This window comes from Nelumbo lutea, chromosome 7 (genome assembly GCF_056320005.1).
Source record: "Nelumbo lutea isolate HS-2025 chromosome 7, American lotus-T2T, whole genome shotgun sequence".
Classification (NCBI taxonomy): domain Eukaryota; kingdom Viridiplantae; phylum Streptophyta; class Magnoliopsida; order Proteales; family Nelumbonaceae; genus Nelumbo; species Nelumbo lutea.
The window spans coordinates 60,606,231-60,626,429 of record NC_142690.1 but is presented as its reverse complement, the minus strand read 5'-3'; the positions used below and the strand labels follow the sequence as shown (position 1 = coordinate 60,626,429).

At 39.2% G+C, this 20,199-nt stretch overlaps 1 protein-coding gene across 7 annotated transcripts in view; it reads right to left on the bottom strand.

The window, feature by feature from the left end:
* Nucleotides 1-20,199, bottom strand: part of PNG1 (peptide-N-glycanase 1) — a 71,349-nt gene that overhangs the window by 28,762 nt on the left and 22,388 nt on the right. For all 7 annotated transcript variants that reach the window (XM_088954798.1, XM_088954793.1, XM_088954794.1 and 4 more), the window contains exons 10-14: nucleotides 15,981-16,036; nucleotides 15,783-15,842; nucleotides 15,561-15,648; nucleotides 14,694-15,425; nucleotides 14,558-14,618 (exon numbers count right to left, since the gene is read on the bottom strand). In XM_088954798.1, coding sequence (XP_088810924.1) covers nucleotides 14,558-14,618; nucleotides 14,694-15,425; nucleotides 15,561-15,648; nucleotides 15,783-15,842; nucleotides 15,981-16,036 — 997 coding nt within the window. The remainder of the gene's footprint in view (nucleotides 1-14,557; nucleotides 14,619-14,693; nucleotides 15,426-15,560; nucleotides 15,649-15,782; nucleotides 15,843-15,980; nucleotides 16,037-20,199) is intronic.

Genomic DNA, 20,199 nt, shown 5'->3' with positions numbered 1-20,199 from the left:
CTGTTCATGATACTTTTTTATTAATTAAATATAAACTTCAAATTGTAATTTAATTAATTTTAAATTTTAAATTAATATAACTATTTTAAATAATTCCATTTTATTTAATTGTACTTTCATTTTATCAATTCAGATAATATTATATAGATATAGATTAGTGCATTCGCTAACATATTTTTGTAGAAAGACTGTTTTACCCATTTAAGACAAATAGTTTATCTTTATTATTGAAGATTGAAACAAACCACCCATGTCACAACATTACCTACTCATGATTCTTTAAAGTATTTATTTTTAGGAGTATTCTGTATTTTTTATTCAAAATGTGAAAGAAATAAAGAATCAAAAATGTTGGGTGAAACTAGGGGTTCTCATATTGTAAATTTAGACATACACAAGGAATGGAAATCAAGATGAATTGGGTTACGAGGGATGCCAACTGTATGGTTGATGCTTTAGCAAAACAAGGAATTGGGAAGAAACACTGATTTTTAGGCTATATTGTAATCTTTTTCTTGCATCTATCTGGGGGAGTTAAGAGAGTTTATCTCCTCCTTTTCTTGTATCTTCCATTTTTCTAATTTTTAATGAATTTTAGCTATTGATAAAAAAACTAGGGGTGCTCAAAAAGTTGAAAAACTGAACTGAACCAAGAAAACCGGTTAACCAAACTGATCAGTTCAGTTTCAGTTCGGTATTTTTGAAAAACTGGAGGACTGTTTTGTAGACATAAAAAAACAAATTGGTCAAAAATCGAAACCAGTCAACCAGTTAATCAGTTGACTGGTAGTACCAGTTCGGTTTCAAAAACTAGCCCAAGGATCGGTTAACCAAACCATGAGCACCCCTAGGTGAAACTTTTTTCACTAAAAGTTGTTCTTTATAAATATTTTTTTATATTTTATACTAATCTTATATTTATATTATTTATTTTATAGAACTTATAAATCTTATGTAAAAATTAGAAAATTTGGACAAAATAATAAAATTCCAAAATTTTAATGGAAATAAGTTATCCAAAATTTTTGAAACTTTGTTTTGTTTAACAAAATTTCACTTGAATTTAAACCCATGATTGTTCACTACATGCCCTATAATATTATCACATTATTTTCTTAACCAAGGCTCACCTTGCCATTTCCACATTGCAAATCAACTTGTTTGGGTTAACAGTAAAAGTTTCACCTTAGATTTTCTATAAATTTAAAAATAGGTTTTCTTCTCATCTAATATTGTCTATATTGAGAACATATCAACAGATTTTACACTTTGGCACACTTAACCCAACCCACCATAAAAGAGAAAGAACTAAGAAAAGAAAGATGAGAAAAACAGAAAAACCAAGGAAGCAGTTTCTCTATAAAACACACACACACACACACACACACTTTCATCTTGGTGCCAGGGCTGCAAAGTTCCATTAATTGAATCATCAAATCTCATGTTCTTCTAAATTCTGAGCCACCATCGACACCCAGGATATGAAAAGCAAATAGAAGACAATCAAAAGATAAATACAAAAGAAAATTTCACTGTTCAAAATCAATTTCATTGTAGACAAATCTAAGAAGACGTAGTAGTGGTCGGAAGAAAGGTACATACTGTGGAATGGATGGACACACTATCAACTTTTGTAATGATCTACAAGGACCACCTTTAACCTAGGCAAATCATGTGGTGGCTAGTGGTGGTGGTACTGTTAGACAGTTTTGTATGCCCTTAGCTTCAATCAAAATTGATGTACTTTATGAGTTTATTGTAAATGAATAAAAGTACATATTTGATTCATGTTCCCTTGGTATGTTTCTGTGTATTACCCTTAAACTGGACACTTATTGAGACTCGTGTTAGTTTTGAATGTTCACAGCCAGTGGGTCGGTCTGGGGAGACCTATCCTAACAAGGCTGACACTGTGGTGCCACCAAGTCGGTTGGAGTGGCTTGTCTCAGCTACCGGGGTGAGACCCTAGGCACATACAGTGTGGGATTAATTGAATCTTTGAACTGGACCAGATTTCCAGTATTGCCCTGGACCTTGGAGATTGATGGGCAAAACTGAAAAGTTACACCCGACCCCTAGACTCGATTATGATACTGCACTAGGTGTCGGATCGGGCTGTCTTTGATGTACCAATCAGTGAGATCCTTAGCGGGGGTCAAAACCTGGGTATGTTGGGACAATCCGAGAATTCATCTGAGTGGGTGATCATAGTGACAGAATCAGCCCCTTTGTCGGACAAAGGTAATGATCGGGGATGCACTCTCACTGTTGGAAACCAAGACTGCCGGCAGCCGATTTCAACCGTTGAAATTTGTTTTGCAAAATATATTTTATATGAGATATAAAAGTATATATATTATGGTTTCTAAAATGTTTGCAAAAGGGTTTTAATTCCCGGGATCCATAAAAGTGGAGAGTGCAACACTGTTTCTTGCAGCCGAGGGAGAGGTCCTCTCTTGTCAGACAGTGTATGATCATTATGGGCTGAGAGGTTAAGTGTAAGACCATTGAGGATAATACCTGATGGGCTAATCTTGCATCTGCCCACAGTTCCTGGGTGTTACAAGGTGGCTTGGCCCAGGGACCACTTAAGGTAAGTGTTGGGCCCATAGATCCCATTTGATGGGTTTCAGAGGGTGCACTGTCTTTAACAGTGTATTTGACCAGGCCTTGTAACAAAGGCTAGGCCGAACCCATGTGGCTGATGTGTAGATCAATGCTTGGGTCCCACGCCATACAAGGAAGCCCAACTGGGCAGCGATTAGGAAGGTTAAGTGAGCACATAAGCTTAATGGGCCTAAAGCCCATTTCGAACTAGGCTATTAATTTAGTTAATTAAAGGGGCAAATTCTGAGATGGATTAGTAGTTAGGATAGGGTCTTAATCCTATCCACTCAGAGAGTCCAGATCTGAATGTGATTCAGATCTAGAAACCTCCTAATAAGATTAGGATAAAGCTAATCTAATCTACAGATAAGATAAGGGTTTATCCTTATCATTAGAAGAGAAGGCTTATCCAAATATGATTTGGATAAGCACCTCCTGATGGGATTAGGAGCTGATCTTTTCAAGTTAACAAAAGGAAGGAGGGGGCGGCAGCCTTGAGAGAGACCAAGAAACACATCAGATCCTCTTTAGTGCTGAAATCAAGAAGAGAGAATTCTGCACCCTGCGAATACTCTCTTGCCGCCTCCCTGCTCTTGCCGCCCTGTTTGCCAGTTCGATCTCCAGTTGTGGGAGAAGTCAAGATTGGATCTTGACATCAGTTCTTTGAGAAATGATTGAAAAGGGAAGCTGTGCTCACGTTCCATCCTGTTGTTTCTTGTGAAGGACAGAGTTCTTGGGGAAGAGCACTGCTGATTCTGCTCCATCCTGCACTGCGCCATCTTTAGTGGGAGCAGTCTTTGGATCCTTCCTTGGGCGTGAACACCTTCGTTGGGAGATATTACTTCTCCGTATCAGGTATCTTTCTCTCCCATTCCTTTTGGTTCGGATCTGGTTCAGTTTAAAGGTTCAAGATTTATCCTTGAAAATATGATTTTCTAAATAGGGAATGTGATTCCCAGTTGAAGGGAGAGAAAATTTTTTGAAATTCGCCCCTTATTCTGCAATCTTTGGGCGTCCATGTGATGGATCTCTCAACCCTTCAGGTACGAGATGATGAGTGTTCCACGTGATGAGTATGAGCGGTTCCTCCAAGCTACTTCTCAACAAAATACAACTACTTTTGCCCACTCAAGTATGGCTTGTCTGGCATCCAAACCCACCTATTGGATTATTGACTCTGGAGCTTCCGATCATATGACTGAGACTCTAGGTGTGTTTTCTTTACTCTCTCAGTCTTCTACATCACACACACTCATAAAAAAAACCATCTTCTACATCAAAATTCCCTTTTAACCTTATGTCTATTAGTAAATTGAGCAAATCTCTTAATTGCTCTATCACCTTTTATCCTTCTTCATGTGTTTTTAGGATCTCAAGACAGGGATGAAGATTGGTGGAGGGCATGAAACTAGTAGACTCTATTACCTTGAGAGCTATTTGTCAATAGCTCTTTAGTCATCTCTTTCTCCTCTATGGTGGCACTGTAGGCTTGGTCATCCGTCTCTCAAGGCACTTAAGTTACTTGTCTCGTCATTGAGTCATCTTTCTACTTTGGATTGTGAGTTGTGTCAATATGGGAAACACCATCTTATTCCCTTTAATCCTAAGGTTGATAGTCGTATGCCGAGTCCTTTTTCTTTGGTCTATTGGGACATTTGGGGTCCAAATAAAATACTGTAATACAATGGTTATTGTTGAATATTAATTAGTTTTATGATGTTTTTCTGAGTAGATGTTTTATGTTAGTTGTTAGATAGGAGGTGGGGACCACAGTAGTTATGTGAGTCCAAATTTTATTATGTTTTTTGAGTGTTATATATGATGTTTTATGTTTTTCCGCCCTATAAGGGCATAGTTGTCTTTGTACTATTCTATTATTTTATTATAAATAATAAGTAAAGGGGGCGGCCAGATTATTGCTCTCTTTTCTTTCAACTTCTCTTCTTCTCTTCTTCTCCTTCTCTCTTCAAGAAACTACTTTCTTTCATATTTTTTAATTCAGCAGATTTCTACTTGGTATCAGAGCATCGGCTAGGGTTTCTTGAAGCATTCTCATGCAGCCCTAGATCAGCCGACTGCATGAAGTAGTAAAGGGCTGATCGATCTGCTATAGATTGCCCAGTTCTTGGAGTTTTTGGTGGGATCTAGACATCAGAAAGGTGATCTACTATTCAGCATCAAAATCAAGAAGAACTGGAGTACGAGGAAGAGTCCCAAAAAAGTTGGACTATTTGTTTTTTATCTGATCTTGGGTGCCCAGGTATTGTTAGTTTTCTTTTGATTTTCTGAAGAGGGCGGTTTGGTTTCTGAAATTTTCTAGGCCTTCCGGAGTGATCGATTCACTTCTCTCTGTTGGGAGGTGTGGGGAGGAGAGAGATTTCTCTCTGTGTGTGTGGTATTAAATTATTTTTTGAAGGTCTCCAATCTATTTTTTTCTTATTGTTGAACTATTTGAAGTAAAATGGAGAGTTGGAATACCAAGATGAAATCTACCAGTATTGTGGGACTGGGTGTTGGAGGTAGTAGTGATATTTTTGGGTTTGGGATCATTACTACAGTAAAACTTGATGGTACAAATTATTTGGAGTGGACACAATCAGCTAAGATGGCTATTGGTGCCCGTGGAAAATTAGAGTATCTCACTGGGGAGGAGAAGAAACCTGATACAGACTCTTCCCGATGGGTGCAAGAGAATTACATGGTAATATCTTGGCTGTGTAATTCTATGTTACCTCATATTGCAAAAAATTTCCTATGGGCTAATACTGCTAAGGAAATTTGGGATGGAGTGACTGAAACCTACTCTCATAAGCAAAATGAAGCCAGAGCCTAATAGTTAAGAAATCAAGTGATAAGTATGAAACAGGGAGAAAAACCTCTTACTGTGTATTTCTCCAGGCTGAAAACCCTATGGCAGGAAATAGATCACTTAGAAATTGTGGTAAGGGAAAGTGTAAATGATGCAACAACTTATCACAAACTGGTAGAGGGGAATAGGGTTTTTGAGTTCTTGGCAGGGCTAAACCCTAAATTTGACATTGCTAGGCAGCAGATTCTTTCTAGGGAGGGTGTGACACTCTCTCAGGCCTATGCTTTTGTCTCTAGAGAGGAGAGTGGGAGAAATGTAATGCTGAGACAGCCTGGGATTGACCAGTCAGCTATGGTTGGTACAACAAAACCTAAGCCGAATGGAGATAAGGGGAGTAGTGAGACTAGAAGGGAAGATAAGAAGGACTTGGTGTGTGATTATTGCAAGAAGCCTAAGCATATCAGGGACACTTGTTGGAAGCTTCATCCAAATCTTATGCCTGCTTGGATAAGAAACAAGAAGGGAAATGCAAATGTAGCCACTATAGGAGACTCTTCAGCCCCTCTCTCCCAAATTGATTGGGAATCCATTGTAGTAGCAACAGTGAGAACAGAATTGGAGAGGTTTGGACAGCTTCTGAATAAGAAAGATTCACCCAGCTCTAGCCTTCCAAATGGACAACAAAATGCAGGAGCCAACTACACTACACCACTTCCTTTGCACATACAGGTAGTTCATATGCAACTGTGAATCTTGCATTCACTTCAGGTAAGGAGGGACCTCCCTAGATTATAGACTCAGGAGCATCTGAGCATATGACTAATGCCCCTACCATTTTCAGTTCCTATCAGTTGTGCTCTGGTAGAGATAGAGTCTCTACAGCAAATGGTTCACATATGCCCATTGCTGGGAAGGGGACATTTAAAGTGACCAATGATAACACTCTGTCCTCTGTTTTACATGTCCCTGGACTTCATACCAACCTACTGTCTGTTAGTTCTTTGACAAAAAAATTGAATTGTTTTGTGACATTTTCTTCCTGGTAATTGTGTTTTGTAGGATCTGGAGTCAAAGAAGATGATTGGGAGTGGTCGTGAAGTGAATGGAGTCTACCTTCTGGATGAGATTCCGAGACATCAGGGCCATCATGTTAGCAGCAGCAATAGTAGTGGGTCAGAGTCAGTAAACAAGATTATGCTTTGGCACAATCGCTTAGGACATCTTTCTTTTAGTTCTTTGAAATGTCTTTTCCCAAAATTGTTTGAGTCTGTTCAATTATCTACTTTGGAGTGTGAGAGTTGTCAGTTAGGAAAGCATTGTAGACAATCTTTTAAACCAAGTAATAAAAGAAGTACTTTTGCTTTTAATATTGTTCACACTGATGTATGGGGGCCATATCAAATCCCTTCCATGGGAGGATTCCGTTACTTTCTCTTGTTTGTGGATGATTATACACGATATTCTTGGATATATTTGATGAGATCACATGATGAGGTTCCTAACTTGGTATGACAATTCCACCAGATGGTTCTCACACAATTTGGAATGAGAACTAAGGTTTTTAGATCAGATAATGCCAAAGCAATAATGCATATACACCGAAACAGAATGGAGTTGCTGAGAGGAAAAACAAACACATTGTGGAGGTGGCAAGGAGTCTTATGGTGTGTGCTTCAGTTGTGCAGTTCTGGGGAGATGCAGTTCTTACAGCCGTACATGTGATTAACCGTGTTCCTTCACGGACTTTGGGGTTTAAGGTGCCATTTAGCCTCCTTTTTCCAAATAGAGAGATATTTCATATATCTCTGAGGGTTTTTGGCTATGTTTCTTTTGTTCACATTCTTGGCCCTCATCGCAAGAAATTGGATCCTAAGGCCATGAAATGTGTTTTTCTTGGGTATGCACAGAACCAAAAGGGGTATTGCTATTATGACCCAATGTCGATGAGCAAATTGGTCTCTATGGATGTTACCTTTTTTGAATCCACATTCTTCTTCTAGAGTGGTTCTCCTCATGGGGAGAGTTTTGGGGAGGAGAACTCACAATCTGTTCCTCTTCCTGTTTCTGTGGTGCCTCCATCAGTTCAGCCAGCATTTACATCAGTTCAACCACCACCTGCACCATCAGTTCAGCCAGCATCGGTTCAGCCAGCACCTGCACCTCCGGTTTCATTACTTGAGCCACTATGGGCAGCCTCACAGCAATATCAGCGCCGGCAGATGATGGTTGACTCCACACATCCTCGACCCACACCACTCTCTGTCAGTCCTTCTGAAACTCCAGATTCGGCAGATATAGTTCCAGGTATTCCTCTTGAACCTGTGATGTTTTCTGATGATAATGTTTCTGTCCCTAACACCATTGTTGCAATTGATCCCACTAACCTTGTTCTTCCCATTGCACTTCGTAAGGGGAAGAAAAAGTGTACAGCCCATTGCATTTCACACCATCTTTCCTATAGTACCTTATCACCCTCCTACCATGCCTTTCTTTCTTCCCTGGATTCTGTGTCTATACCCAGGAATGTTATTGAGGCTCTCTCCAAACCTGAGTGGAAAACAGCCATGCAAGATGAGATGGATGCTTTGGTCAAAAACCAAACTTAGGAAATAGTTGATCTCCCCCCAAACAAGGGGACAGTCGGATGTCGATGGGTATTCACAATGAAGTATAAGGCCGATGGCAAGATAGAGAGGTACAAGGCAAGGTTGGTAGCAAAAGGGTATACTCAGACCTATGGTGTTGATTATCTGGAAACCTTTGCACCAGTAGCTAAGATGAGTTCAGTTCGTATTCTTTTATCTCTAGCAGCCACCTATTCATGGCCCTTGTTCCAGCTTGATGTCAAAAATGCTTTCCTCAATGGTGACTTACAGAAGGAGGTATATATGGACATTCCAACAGGCTTTTATGAAAATGTTGGTAAAGGAAAGGTGTGTAGACTCAGAAAATCTCTGTATGGATTGAAATAGTCACCTAGGGTTTGGTTTGATAGGTTCAGAGGGGCACTCATCCGTTTTGGATAACACAAACATAGTCTGATCACACCCTCTTTGTGAAGAGGAGAGATGCTTTGGTGTCAATCCTAATTGTGTATGTGGATGATATAGTGGTGACAAGAAATGATCTAGACGAGATTGATGATCTCAAAAAATCATTGCATCAAGAATTTGAGATAAAAGATCTTGGTGAACTCAAATACTTCTTAGGGATTGAAGTTGCAAGATCCAAGCATGGGATCTTCATTTCACAGAGAAAGTATGTACTTGATCTACTGCGAGAGACTGGGAAACTAGGGGCCAAACCAACAGACACTCCTATTGATTCAAATCACAGAATTAATGGTGTGGATGGTGAATTGGTAAAGGATGTGGGGAGATATCAAAGAATGGTGGGCCGACTGCTGTATTTGTGTATGACACAACCAGATATTTCTTATGTTGTTAGTGTTGTGAGTCAGTACATGCATGCACCTCGGGTCCAGCACTGGGAAGCTATTGAGAGAATACATGCATATCTGAAAAAGCACCCTGGCGGAGGCATTCTTTTCTCAAATCATGAGAATCTGAAGCTAGAATCCTATACAGATGCAGACTGGGCAGGATGCTTAGATGACAAGAGGTCTACATCAAGAGTGTGTACTTTTGTAGGTGGAAACTTGATCTCTTGGAAGAGCAAGAAGCAAGCGGTTGTGGCAAGGTCAAGTGCAGAGGCTAAGTATAGATCTATGGCTCATGGTGTCTCAGAACTTCTTTGGGTTAGATATCTTTTGAGTGAGATTGGGGTGAAAGCAGAGGAACCTATGATGTTATACTGTGGCATCAGGCTACAATCAATATTGCCCACAATCCAATTCAGCATGATAGGACAAAACACATTGAAGTTGATAGACACTTTATAAGAGAAAGGGTAACAACCAGAGAAGTTTGTTTGCCTTATGTCTCTTCAGAGTTGCAGCTGGCTGATGTTTTCACTAAAGGGGTGGCAAGGAACAAGCTTGAACATGATCTACGCAAGTTGGGAATGTGTAACATTTACTCCCAACTTGAGGGGGAGTGTTGAAGATTAATTAGTTTTATGATGTTTTTCTGAGTAGATGTTTTATGTTAGTTGTTATAAAGGAGGTGGGGACCATAGTAGTTATGTGAGTCCAAATTTTATTATGTTTTTTGAGTGTTATATATGTTGTTTTATGTTTTATCGCCCTATAAGGGCATAGTTGTCTTTGTATTGTTCTATTATTTTAGTATAAATAATAAGTGAAGGGGGCGGCCAGATTATTGCTCTCTTTTCTTTCAACTTCTCTTCTTCTCTTCTTCTCCTTCTCTCTTCCTTCTCTCTTCAAGAAACTACTTTCTTTCATATTTTTTAATTCAGCAGATTTCTACTATTACAAGTACTTTGTAATTTTTGTCGATGACTATTTAAAGATGACATGACTTTACCTTATGAAAGAAAGGAGTGAGTTGTTTTCTATTTTCCAAAAAAGTTTCATGCCAAAAATCTGCACTTAGTTTGGTATGCACATTAATCTGATAATGGCCACGAATATTTTTATAACCCGTTTTAGGAATATTTGGAACAACATGGCATTATTCATTAAACCTCGTGTACTTACACCCCTCAACAAAATGGGGTGGCCGAGAGAAAGAACCACCATCTTTTAGAGGTTACTCAGTCCCTTTTGCACCATATGAGTGTACCTAAACGTTTTTTGAGTGATGTTGTGCTTACATCTTACTTCCTTAATAATCGAATGCCCATGTCTATCCTTGAAGGTCATTCTCCCTTCTCTATTTTGTGTCCTACCTTATCTCCTTTTCCTCTTACTCTCAGGGTTTTTAGGTGTGTGCTTTATCCATAATCATGGACCTAGAATGGACAAACTAGATGCACGGTCTACTAAGTGTGTCTTCCTTGACCATTGTAGGACCTAGAAAGAGCATAAGTGTTATAACCCTAGTTCCAACATTCTTTGGTGTGTCCTGGTGTTATGTTCTTTGAGTCTGTTCTGTTTTTCTCTAGGTCAGATGTCTCTCCTACTCTACCTCCACTTCTAGTTCCGATTGAAGACCCCATTACTCTTGTTCCAGTTGTGACCAAGTCTTTGCCTCTGGTGCAACTTCCTATTGAACGACCACCCATTTGGTAAGTGTATACACGTTGACATGCATCAGCTCCTCCTTTAGTTTCTTCACCATTGGAAAATTCAACAGTTGTTCTCACACCAACATCACCCCTACTCCTGCCTCGATCTTCCTATTGCCTTGCGGAAAAGTAAACACAAGTGCACTTTTCATCCTATCTCGAATTATGTTTTTGTATCTCATCTTTCCGTATCCCATCGACAGTTTGTTTCTCTTCTATCCTTTGTTTTTGTTCCTAAGGATGTCTAACAAGCCCTTACCTCTCCAGGATGGCGCCAAGCAATGGAAGAATAGCTCTCAACTCTGGCTCATAATCATGTGGGATCTCACCACTCTCCCTCCTAGTAAGCATGTTGTAGGGTGTAAGTGGGCATACACTACCAAGTATTTACCAGATGGTAGTGTCGAGCGATTGAAAGCTCGGTTGGCTGCCAAAGGTTATTCACATTTGTATGGCATTGACCACACAGAGACCTCCCTTGTTGCTAAGATTGACCCAATTCGTGTTTTGAACTTTCTAGCTGCTATGTATGATTGGCCTTTGTTTCAACTTGACATCAAGAATGTTTTTTTACATGGTGATCTTCTTGAGGAGGTCTATATGGAGCAACCACCAGAGTTTGTTTCTCGGGAGGAAGATGGTAAGGTGTGTAGACTTAAGAAAGCCATTTATGGACTTAAAACAATCTCCTCGTGCATGGTTTGGTAGATTCAGTGAAGTGGGGAAAAAAGTTGGCATGAAACAGTATCAAGTTGATCATTCAGTATTCAGCTATGATTCAGGTGCAGTAAAGATTTTATTGGTGGTATATGTAGATGAAATTGTTATTACCAGTAGTAATAAGTTGGGGATTGATAGGTTGAAGACCTTTTTACATGATCACTTCCAAACAAAGGACCTTGGTAAATTAAAATATTTCTTGGGGATAGAGGTAGCAAGGTCCAAATATGGTATTAATTTGTGTCAAAGGAAGTATGTTCTTGATCTGTTAGAGGAGACAGGATTATTGGGTGCCAAACCAGTTAGAACACCCATGGAACCAAATGTCAAGTTGAGTAGTGGTGCAAGCGAGGAGTTTGAAGACCCTGGAAGGTATAAGAGGTTGGTGGGTAAGTTGAACTACCTAACCATTACTCGACTAGATATCTCATTTGCAGTTAGTGTGATGAGTCAGTTTATGCAAAATCCTTTGGTTCCGCATTGGGATGCAGTTCTAAGGATTGTATAGTACTTGAAGGGAGCTCCAAGTCGTGCCTTGTTATACAAGAGTGGAGGAAGCCTTGAGATAGAGGATGCACTGATGCTAATTAGGCCGGTTCTATATCTGACAGGAGGTCCACTATAGTAGTAGCAAGAAGCAGTGTAGAAGTTGAATATATAGCCGTGGCACATATAACATGTGAACTAGTGTGGTTGAGAAACCTCTTACAGGAGATGGGGTACTCGATTGATACCCCTATAAAGCTATATTGTGAGAACCAAGCTGCAGTTCACATTTCTTCCAATTTAGTTTTTCATGAGAGAACAAAACATATAGAAGTTGATTGTCACTTTGTGAGAGAGAAGGTGCTTAGTGGAGTGATAAGTACTATATATGTAAACACAGGAAGCCAATGGGAAGACTTGTTCACCAAAGGGTTGAGTCGAGGAAGAGTGAATTACATATGTAACAAGTTGGGACTATATGACAATTACTCACCAGCATGGGGGGGAGTGTTAGACTCGATTGTAGAGGGGTAGTTTGGTCTTTTTGTTTTTTGTTGAGCGTGTGATGTAATGTCCGATTTAAGTGATGTCTCCCATACTTATGTAGGGGCACAACAGTCTTTATGTTTTAACTAGAAACCTATAAATAACAATCTGGTCAACTAGAGAGAAAAATCTTCACTAGTTTGAACCAATCTTTCTTCTTCTATTCTTTTCTCTTCTCCTCCTATTCTTTTTCTCTTCTCTCTTTTCTTTGTTATTCTGGAACTAAAACTAATACAGATCTGAACTTTATCAGATGGTTATCAAGGGAGTTGAATATCACCTTTATCTGGATTAGAAGAATTGAAAATGGGATGGCAGATTCACTAGCAAAAATGGGGGTTAATAGACAACACTTGCTTTGGGCAAAAGTGTGATTTATATTGTAGTCTTGGGTTGTTGGAATAATCCAACCAGTTGGTACTAAATTTTAATTACATCATCTGCTAACATTTTCTTTGCCAATCAACCAAAAAAAAAAAAAAGAAAAGCAGTACAGAACATAAAAAGATTCCAATAACATAATAGCAAATGAAAAGATTTAAATACCCTAGTCTCATGCCCCTTAACAATGGTAAACTAGAAATGAGAATGAGCTTAAAGAGAAGTGCATCATGCTGGAACAAATTATTTGGATGACATCTATGTACATGTAAATTAAAAATCAAAACTTGACATAAATAACTAAGTAAAATTTGTTAAAAATAATATTGAAGGTTTCAAATCATTGGAGAATACATCAAGATATATTCTAGTACTATTTTGTTTGCTAACCATGAAAATGAAAATATTTCATAGAAATGTTAGGAACATGTCATTTTTTGAACTATTGTTTTTTGCTCAAATACTTTCATAGTTATTACCATCGCAAGGAGATCAAGTGTTAATAAATTCAAGCCCAATACATTTTCTCTTGCAATGAAATTTTATATCTCCAGTATAGCTATTAGAACTCCTAAATAGATTAGAATGGTGAAACAGGACTTATTTAGATGATCACAATGGTGGGCACATGGTCTGGACAAAATGTTGATTGCAAGGCATTAAAGCAAGAGATCATAGATTTAAGCTTGAATCATTGGTGCAGTTATGGAAGCAAGGATAGAATGCATGGAGAAATAAACCAGTTGTCTTATTCCTACACCAAGTTCAGAATTTTGGGGTGACAGGGATGTTGGTATTTTTTTGGGTTTTTAAATATATTTCCTAGTTTGTTGATGTCTTAGGAATAGGATCAAGTTTTAGTCTTATATAAGTTTACTATTCTTAGTGGAACAATCAATATTGCTATTTATAGTATTTAGCTAGTTTGAGTGTCCCTATGGGTTAGTCTTAGCTTGAAAGTAATTAGATGTTTTGCATCAGCTTTTAGTCTAGATTGAAGTCCATAAGGGAGATTCAAATTCTTATCCTATGTGACTCAAGTCTATGAATAGAGTCGTTGTAATTGCAAAAAATGAGTTATCTCCTTGTTGTTTGCAATAATAGTAAGAGTTCTTTTTTTTAATCTCTTTTAAAGTTGTCAGGGAAGGTGGAGAGGAGTTTGCTAAAAGGGCTTTTGAAGACTTTGAAAGAAGAAAGAGAGAAGACAGCTGTCGGGGAAGGTGGAGAGGTGTAGAATGAGGATGGAAATGGGTAAGACAAAGCTTTTAAAGTTGAAGATTAAGCTTTCTGGGGCCTTGTATTGTTTTGGTTTTGTAATTGTATATCTGCTATGTTGTTCTGTTGTTGGGGTGTTACCTTAACACCCGGTTGTTGCTTGTACTCTATTCCTTTTTCCTTTCAATTAATTTTACTTTTACCTTTAAATATATATATATATATATATATATATATATATTATATTATATCTTGTTCATTATTTGGTGGACAGAAAGCTGCCCACATACTTTTCTGCCTATATTCTTCATCCTTAATCACTCAAATATTCTTTCTTCATTCTAAAGGCCCAGCACCAGATACGAAAGTTGTGAGACCACCCACCTATCCTACACCAATCATGCATCAACTCTTTCTTTGCAAATTGAACAAGACATGACAAGTTAAACCTTTATCAATGGTAAGGCAATATAGATCAATAACTAATAACTACTGCAAGAAAGAACCACCATTTATGATAGATCTCATCAAGAAATGCATCACTTCTTATTCTTTCAGTATTTGGTTCTATTCCTTCTATTTTGCTGGATAGTTCTAGGACTGAAAAGAATCATCTTCTGTGTTTTTATGATAAGGTAATAGTACCTTTTGCACCATTTGGCTCTCCCCATTTAGACATACGAACACCATCGAATGCTGAGGTAACCTGAAATTTGTTGGGAATATTAGAATAGCACATTTAATTAAATGAACTAATTAGAACCATCAGCTAGATGCTTACTATTTCCAAAGGAAGCTCTTCACCACTTGCTAGGACGGAACCAGAAGATATTCTGTTTAGCTTCCAAATAGGTAAAGAATTTTTATCAATGTTGTGATTACTTTTAGGATCATCAATGATATCATCAATAGTATCCAATGCCACTGGCAAAGCTATAGAGGTTTTGACAGGATCACCAGCCAAACTAATAGTTAACTTCCCATCTTTTTCTAGTTCACTCTTCAGGGAAAGTGCAGTAAGTAATCCATCCATAGAGGGCATAATTTGTGAGACATTGGAATCTAAATCAATTGAAGCTCTCCTTGATCGAAAGGATGTATTCTTAAGATTCAATAATACCCTTTTAACCATCTTAAGGATTTCAACAATTTCAGATGTAGGAAGACCATTGTCAACTAACTGTAACAGGAGAGAATAAAAAGCAGTGTAAATGCTTGAAACATGCCCATCAAAACACATACGGACAGGGCACGAAGAACTACTCAAAGAATCTGAGCCTATCTCTGATCTTGCTATGCGCCATTCCTTGGCCCCACTCTGTCTTCCTGGTAATGAGATTGAAGTATCATCTTGTGAATGGAGGCCTCTTTCAAGTGCATTTGCTTCTTTTCTGTCACAATCTTCAAGTATAACAAGTTCCTGAGAGCTAAGACCTTTTCGACATTCTTTAGTTATATCAGAGAGAACAGCAGAGACAACAGGCTCTGTGGCAATGTTCCGCCTTGATAGAACCTGGAAGATGAAATATACACTTGGTGCATAAATTAGCTAAAGATAAGTGTGGAAAGAATACTGTGAATTGGCTTTCTAAAAACTGGACTTAAGAAAAAAGTAGATTTTTTAGTACAAGAACTAATATGCAACTACCTCATGCCACTTCCTTGTGTAGCGTTTAGTGACGTCATGAACTCCATCTTTAGCAATAGCAATTGCATAGCTGAGGTTCTTTTTCCAGCTTTAGAAGAATATTAAATACAACAATTAATAGAAATAAACTAAAATAAAAAATCCCAGAAACATTCTAGGGCATAGATACAATTGAAGGCATAAATAAGGCCATAATAATTAGATGTGTGGAAAAGAGAGTACCCCTTTTCATATAACAATGGATTGTCATAGACTCCATCACAAGGATCAAGATGCATCCATCTGTATATACATGTTAGAAAATGACTATGGAAACTACTATCATAAAGTGAGAAGTTTGGTTGCATTCATCACACTCAAAATAAATTAGAAAAATCATGAACATAAAAAACAATAGCAGTTTGGTGAATAACATTTTACCTTCCCAGAAGATGTGAGAAGCACTCCGTCCAAACATGGTCAGTGAAATCCAAGATCTGGAAATGAAGAACAAGTAGCACTTGATATCACATTTACATAACGATAATTAAACTTTTGATGGTGAAAAGGCTGGTTAATCCATTTTGGTCTGCCCTATCCAGTCTATATTATTAATGTATACTTTCAAGTTTTTTGGCATATTACATGTTTGGCAATGGAAGAACTTATTGAGAGTCAAAGGCATATAATTTTGTAGTTTTTCCTCCTTATTTATTTCTTTCCCACTATTCTACTCTTCTTCCTTTCTTTTCTATACTTTCACTACTTGGTAATTGGTACTAGAGTCAAAGGCATACAATCTGCTGATGTTGTCACACCAAACAGAGTGCTATTATCTGTATGATTGACTATCTCAGTTAATAGTAACTGAGTATTATACCATCTTAACCCATTTCTAAATAGTTTACCAAGGGTAAAGGTATACAATTCTTTAGTTTTTTTTCCCGAATTCCTTGCTCTCCTTCCCATTATCCTACTGTTTCTTCTTTTTTTTCCTATGTTTTGAGTCTTTTACTACATGGTAGTAGAGAGCAGGTACATCAGGAGATAATGGTATTTACTGGTTCATCTACCTGTCCATGGGTATGTTGGAATCTTCGCTAGAAGCCTCCATCAATCACAAGTGCTTCCAATAAATATAAATTAACTGTGAAAAGGATCTAGGATGAATCGAATTCTAGAACATAAACAAGCTTACAAGCCTCACAAACTTATGTATGATAGAATCAACCCTGGTGCCAAAATGGAAGAGGACACCAGGATGATTGCTCCAGGACACTCTACTCACTCTTGGGTTGTGGGAAGCTAGGGTACATCATTGAAAAATCTGCAGAGCTGGTCCCCACTGTTCCACTTCACACACCAAATGGGTCCAAGAGAACTATATGGTGATGTTGTGGCTGGTGAGTTCAACATAACCACACATCACTTGAAATTATTTTTTGCTGCAAATCAGTTGGAATTATTTGTGGGCTAAAACATCAAAAGAAATCTGGAATCATGTGGCTGAGACCTATTCTTGGGCAATAAATGTGACTAAAACATATCAGCTGAGCGAGATCAATAATCTGAAGGAAGGAGAGAAATCACAGGCATTGTATTTCTCCACACTGAAGTCTGTTTGGCAAGAAGTAGAGCACCTAGAGACTGTATAACGAGAAAGCCTCAGAGATGCAATGACTTATAGGAAGTTAGGCTCAGTTTGGAAGCAGTACAAATGCAAATATGTACAGCGTAAATACATACAAAATAATACAAAATATAAAGTTCTAAACTCTACATATTTGCATTTGTACTCCTTCCAAACTCAGCCCTAGTATAATGTAACTGGGTGTTTGAATTTCTGGATGAGCTGAATCAAGAAGAGGACATCACCAGACAGTACATTCTCACTAGCGATGGCGTCATCCTTTTGCAGGCCTATTTGATTGTACATGATGACGAGAGCAAAAGTATAACGTTATAGGCACCATCTCCTGAATGTTTCCATGAAGCCCAAGGGTTTACTAGCAGCATTACATCTCCTGATTATGCAGCCCATGTTTCTATGATGTTACTGGCACCACCACTAGATTGTGGAAGTGAGGAGAGGAAGGAGGTTCTGTATTACTGTAAAACGTCCAAAACACATGAGGGATATGTGCTAGAAGTGGTGCTACATGGATACTCCCTAAGCATATGAAGTATCCATGTTGGATACACATCCCACATTGGACACTGACACTCCATGGTACTTCAGGGACACTTCTATGTCATATTTTTCCTTCTCCCATTGCTTATTTGATGGAAATTAATGGTTAATATACACACTAAATGCCATTTTGCCTACAAACTACAAAGTAACAGAGTGGCCCATTGACTACAAACTCTGTACTCCTTTTCTACTGTCTCAGTGAATGACATCATTTCAAACTAGAAAGAAGTGGCAAATTCTGCCCCAGTTAAGAATTTCAGTATTCCTACTTGGTCTCCACCAGATAGGGGATTTAAGCTCAACTTTGATGGAAGCAGTTTGGGTAAGCCAGGCATGTCAGGAATAGGAGTATTTAGGGATGAAGAGAGCAAAATGCTGACATTTTATTCTGCCCAATTGGAGTAGGAGATTCCCTAAGAGATGAAACTTTGGCTTTAATTGGAGTAAAGAAGGCAAGATCTCTGAACATTGGAAATTTAGTTATTTAAGGGGATTCCAAATTGGTTGTGGGATGGCTACAAAGTGAAGAGGAAAATTTGAGAGTTATGACAGTGGAAGGAAGAAATTCAAATGATTCACACAAAATATGGAAGTGAGTTTGATGGGTCAAAAGGAGTGCAAATTCCTTTTCTGATGCTCTTGCTAAACAAGGGGCGGGTAGAGATCAGTTGTTTTGGGCATGGTTGCAAAAAGAAGAAAAGTTGTTTGGGGGAGAGATAAGAGAGTTTATCTCTCGCTGCTTCTGTATCTTTCTTGTACTCCTGAGCTTCATTTCTAATATTAATGACTTTTACAGGTATCAATCAAAAAATAAAAACAGAGATGCCAAAGTGGATAAATTTTATCAAATCTTGGGAGGAAATGTGGTCTGGTCTCCCCAATTCTGAAGGATTTTTCATGACTGGGAAATGGTTAGCGTTATGGGCCTACTACAGATGCTAAGAAACCAGGCTGTTAGAGGTAACCAAGATGATCAATGGACCTAGAAGTGAAATAGAAATGGTGAGTTTTCAGTTAGATCCTTTGCAAGTGACCTAATGTTATGGACGCATTCGTGGGGAAGAAGTACCACCGCCGGCAGCAGCAGTAACGTGGGACCCTCATCAGATTATCTAGCTAGTCACAGTTCATCTTACCTTATCCTTATCTTATCCGCTTTCTTACTCTTATCTTATCTGTAAGCAGTTTAGTTAGTCTTATCTAGGAATCTTATCTATCTTATCTGTAAGCAGTTTAGTTATCAAGGAGTCTTCCTACAAGGAGGACTCTTACCTCTTGTAATCTCCTATTTAAGGAGCTGAAATTATTGAATAAAGATATCAAATTTCCAGTCAAGAAAGAGAGTAAAAGGAAAGTTCGGTGATCTCTTGGACAAATCACCCTCTAGGACGCCAAGATAGGTTCAGCTAGGAAGGGGAGGAACAAGGGAAAACAGGAGCTTTTCCCCGTGGACCGACCCGTGACGAGATCATAGTCCCAGACCCATAACAACTTGGTATCAGAGCCAACCGTCATGGAAGATCTGGAGCAGCTATCATCCAGGGTCCACGAACTGGAGCATAGGCTCGTGGAAACTAGCGTGGAGGTTCGTGAGGTCAAAGACAATGTCCAGGAGCTGCGACGCTTGCTGGAATCGTATTTCTCTAACAAGGAGAGGAATCCAGAAGGGGTTGTAACCACAAACAGCTGCCGACCAGACTTGACGGAGTCGTCCGGTGAACAGCAGGTCGTCGCCTCGGTAGCCGCGGTCGTTCCCAAGTACAGCAGGCTGGAGTTCCCTTCATACAACGGCGCCGGAGATCCTTTGGGATGGCTGTACAGATGCGAGCAGTTGTTCCGCAACCAACGGACAGGGGATAGCGACAAGGTAAGCTTGGCCGCATTCCACATGACGGAGGAGACGCAGCTCTGGTTTTATAAATTGGAGCAGGAGGAACCCGGGCTCAGTTGGACCCAATTCAAATCCTACTACCTCCTCAGGTTTGGGCCCCCATTGACGAGCAACCCGTTAGGTGAACTGATCAACCTCAAATAGACGGGAATGGCGGCTGAATACCAGCGCCAATTCCAGACCCTCCTTGCCAGAGCAGCTTCGGTACGACCGGACCAGCAGGTAGACATGTTCACCGCAGGGTTAGCAAAACCCTTGAGGGTGGATGTGGAGATGCAACACCCCCCCAACTTGGTTACAGCCATGAATCTAGCTCGCGCCTTCGAACGAAAGATGCAGCTCAGCCGCGGAACCTTCACTATGGGGCGGCCTCCATCCGCATGGGCATCCCCGGAACCACTCGGAATGGCTCCATCTTCAGCAGCCAGCCAAGAACAGAAACCACAGAATGAGCCACAATTCCATATCAGCATCCAGTGAGGGGAGCAGCGTTGTTGCACCCCCTATTAAGCACTTGTCCAGGGCTAAGATGGCGGAACGCAGAGCGAGGGGACAGTGTTTTAATTATGATGAAC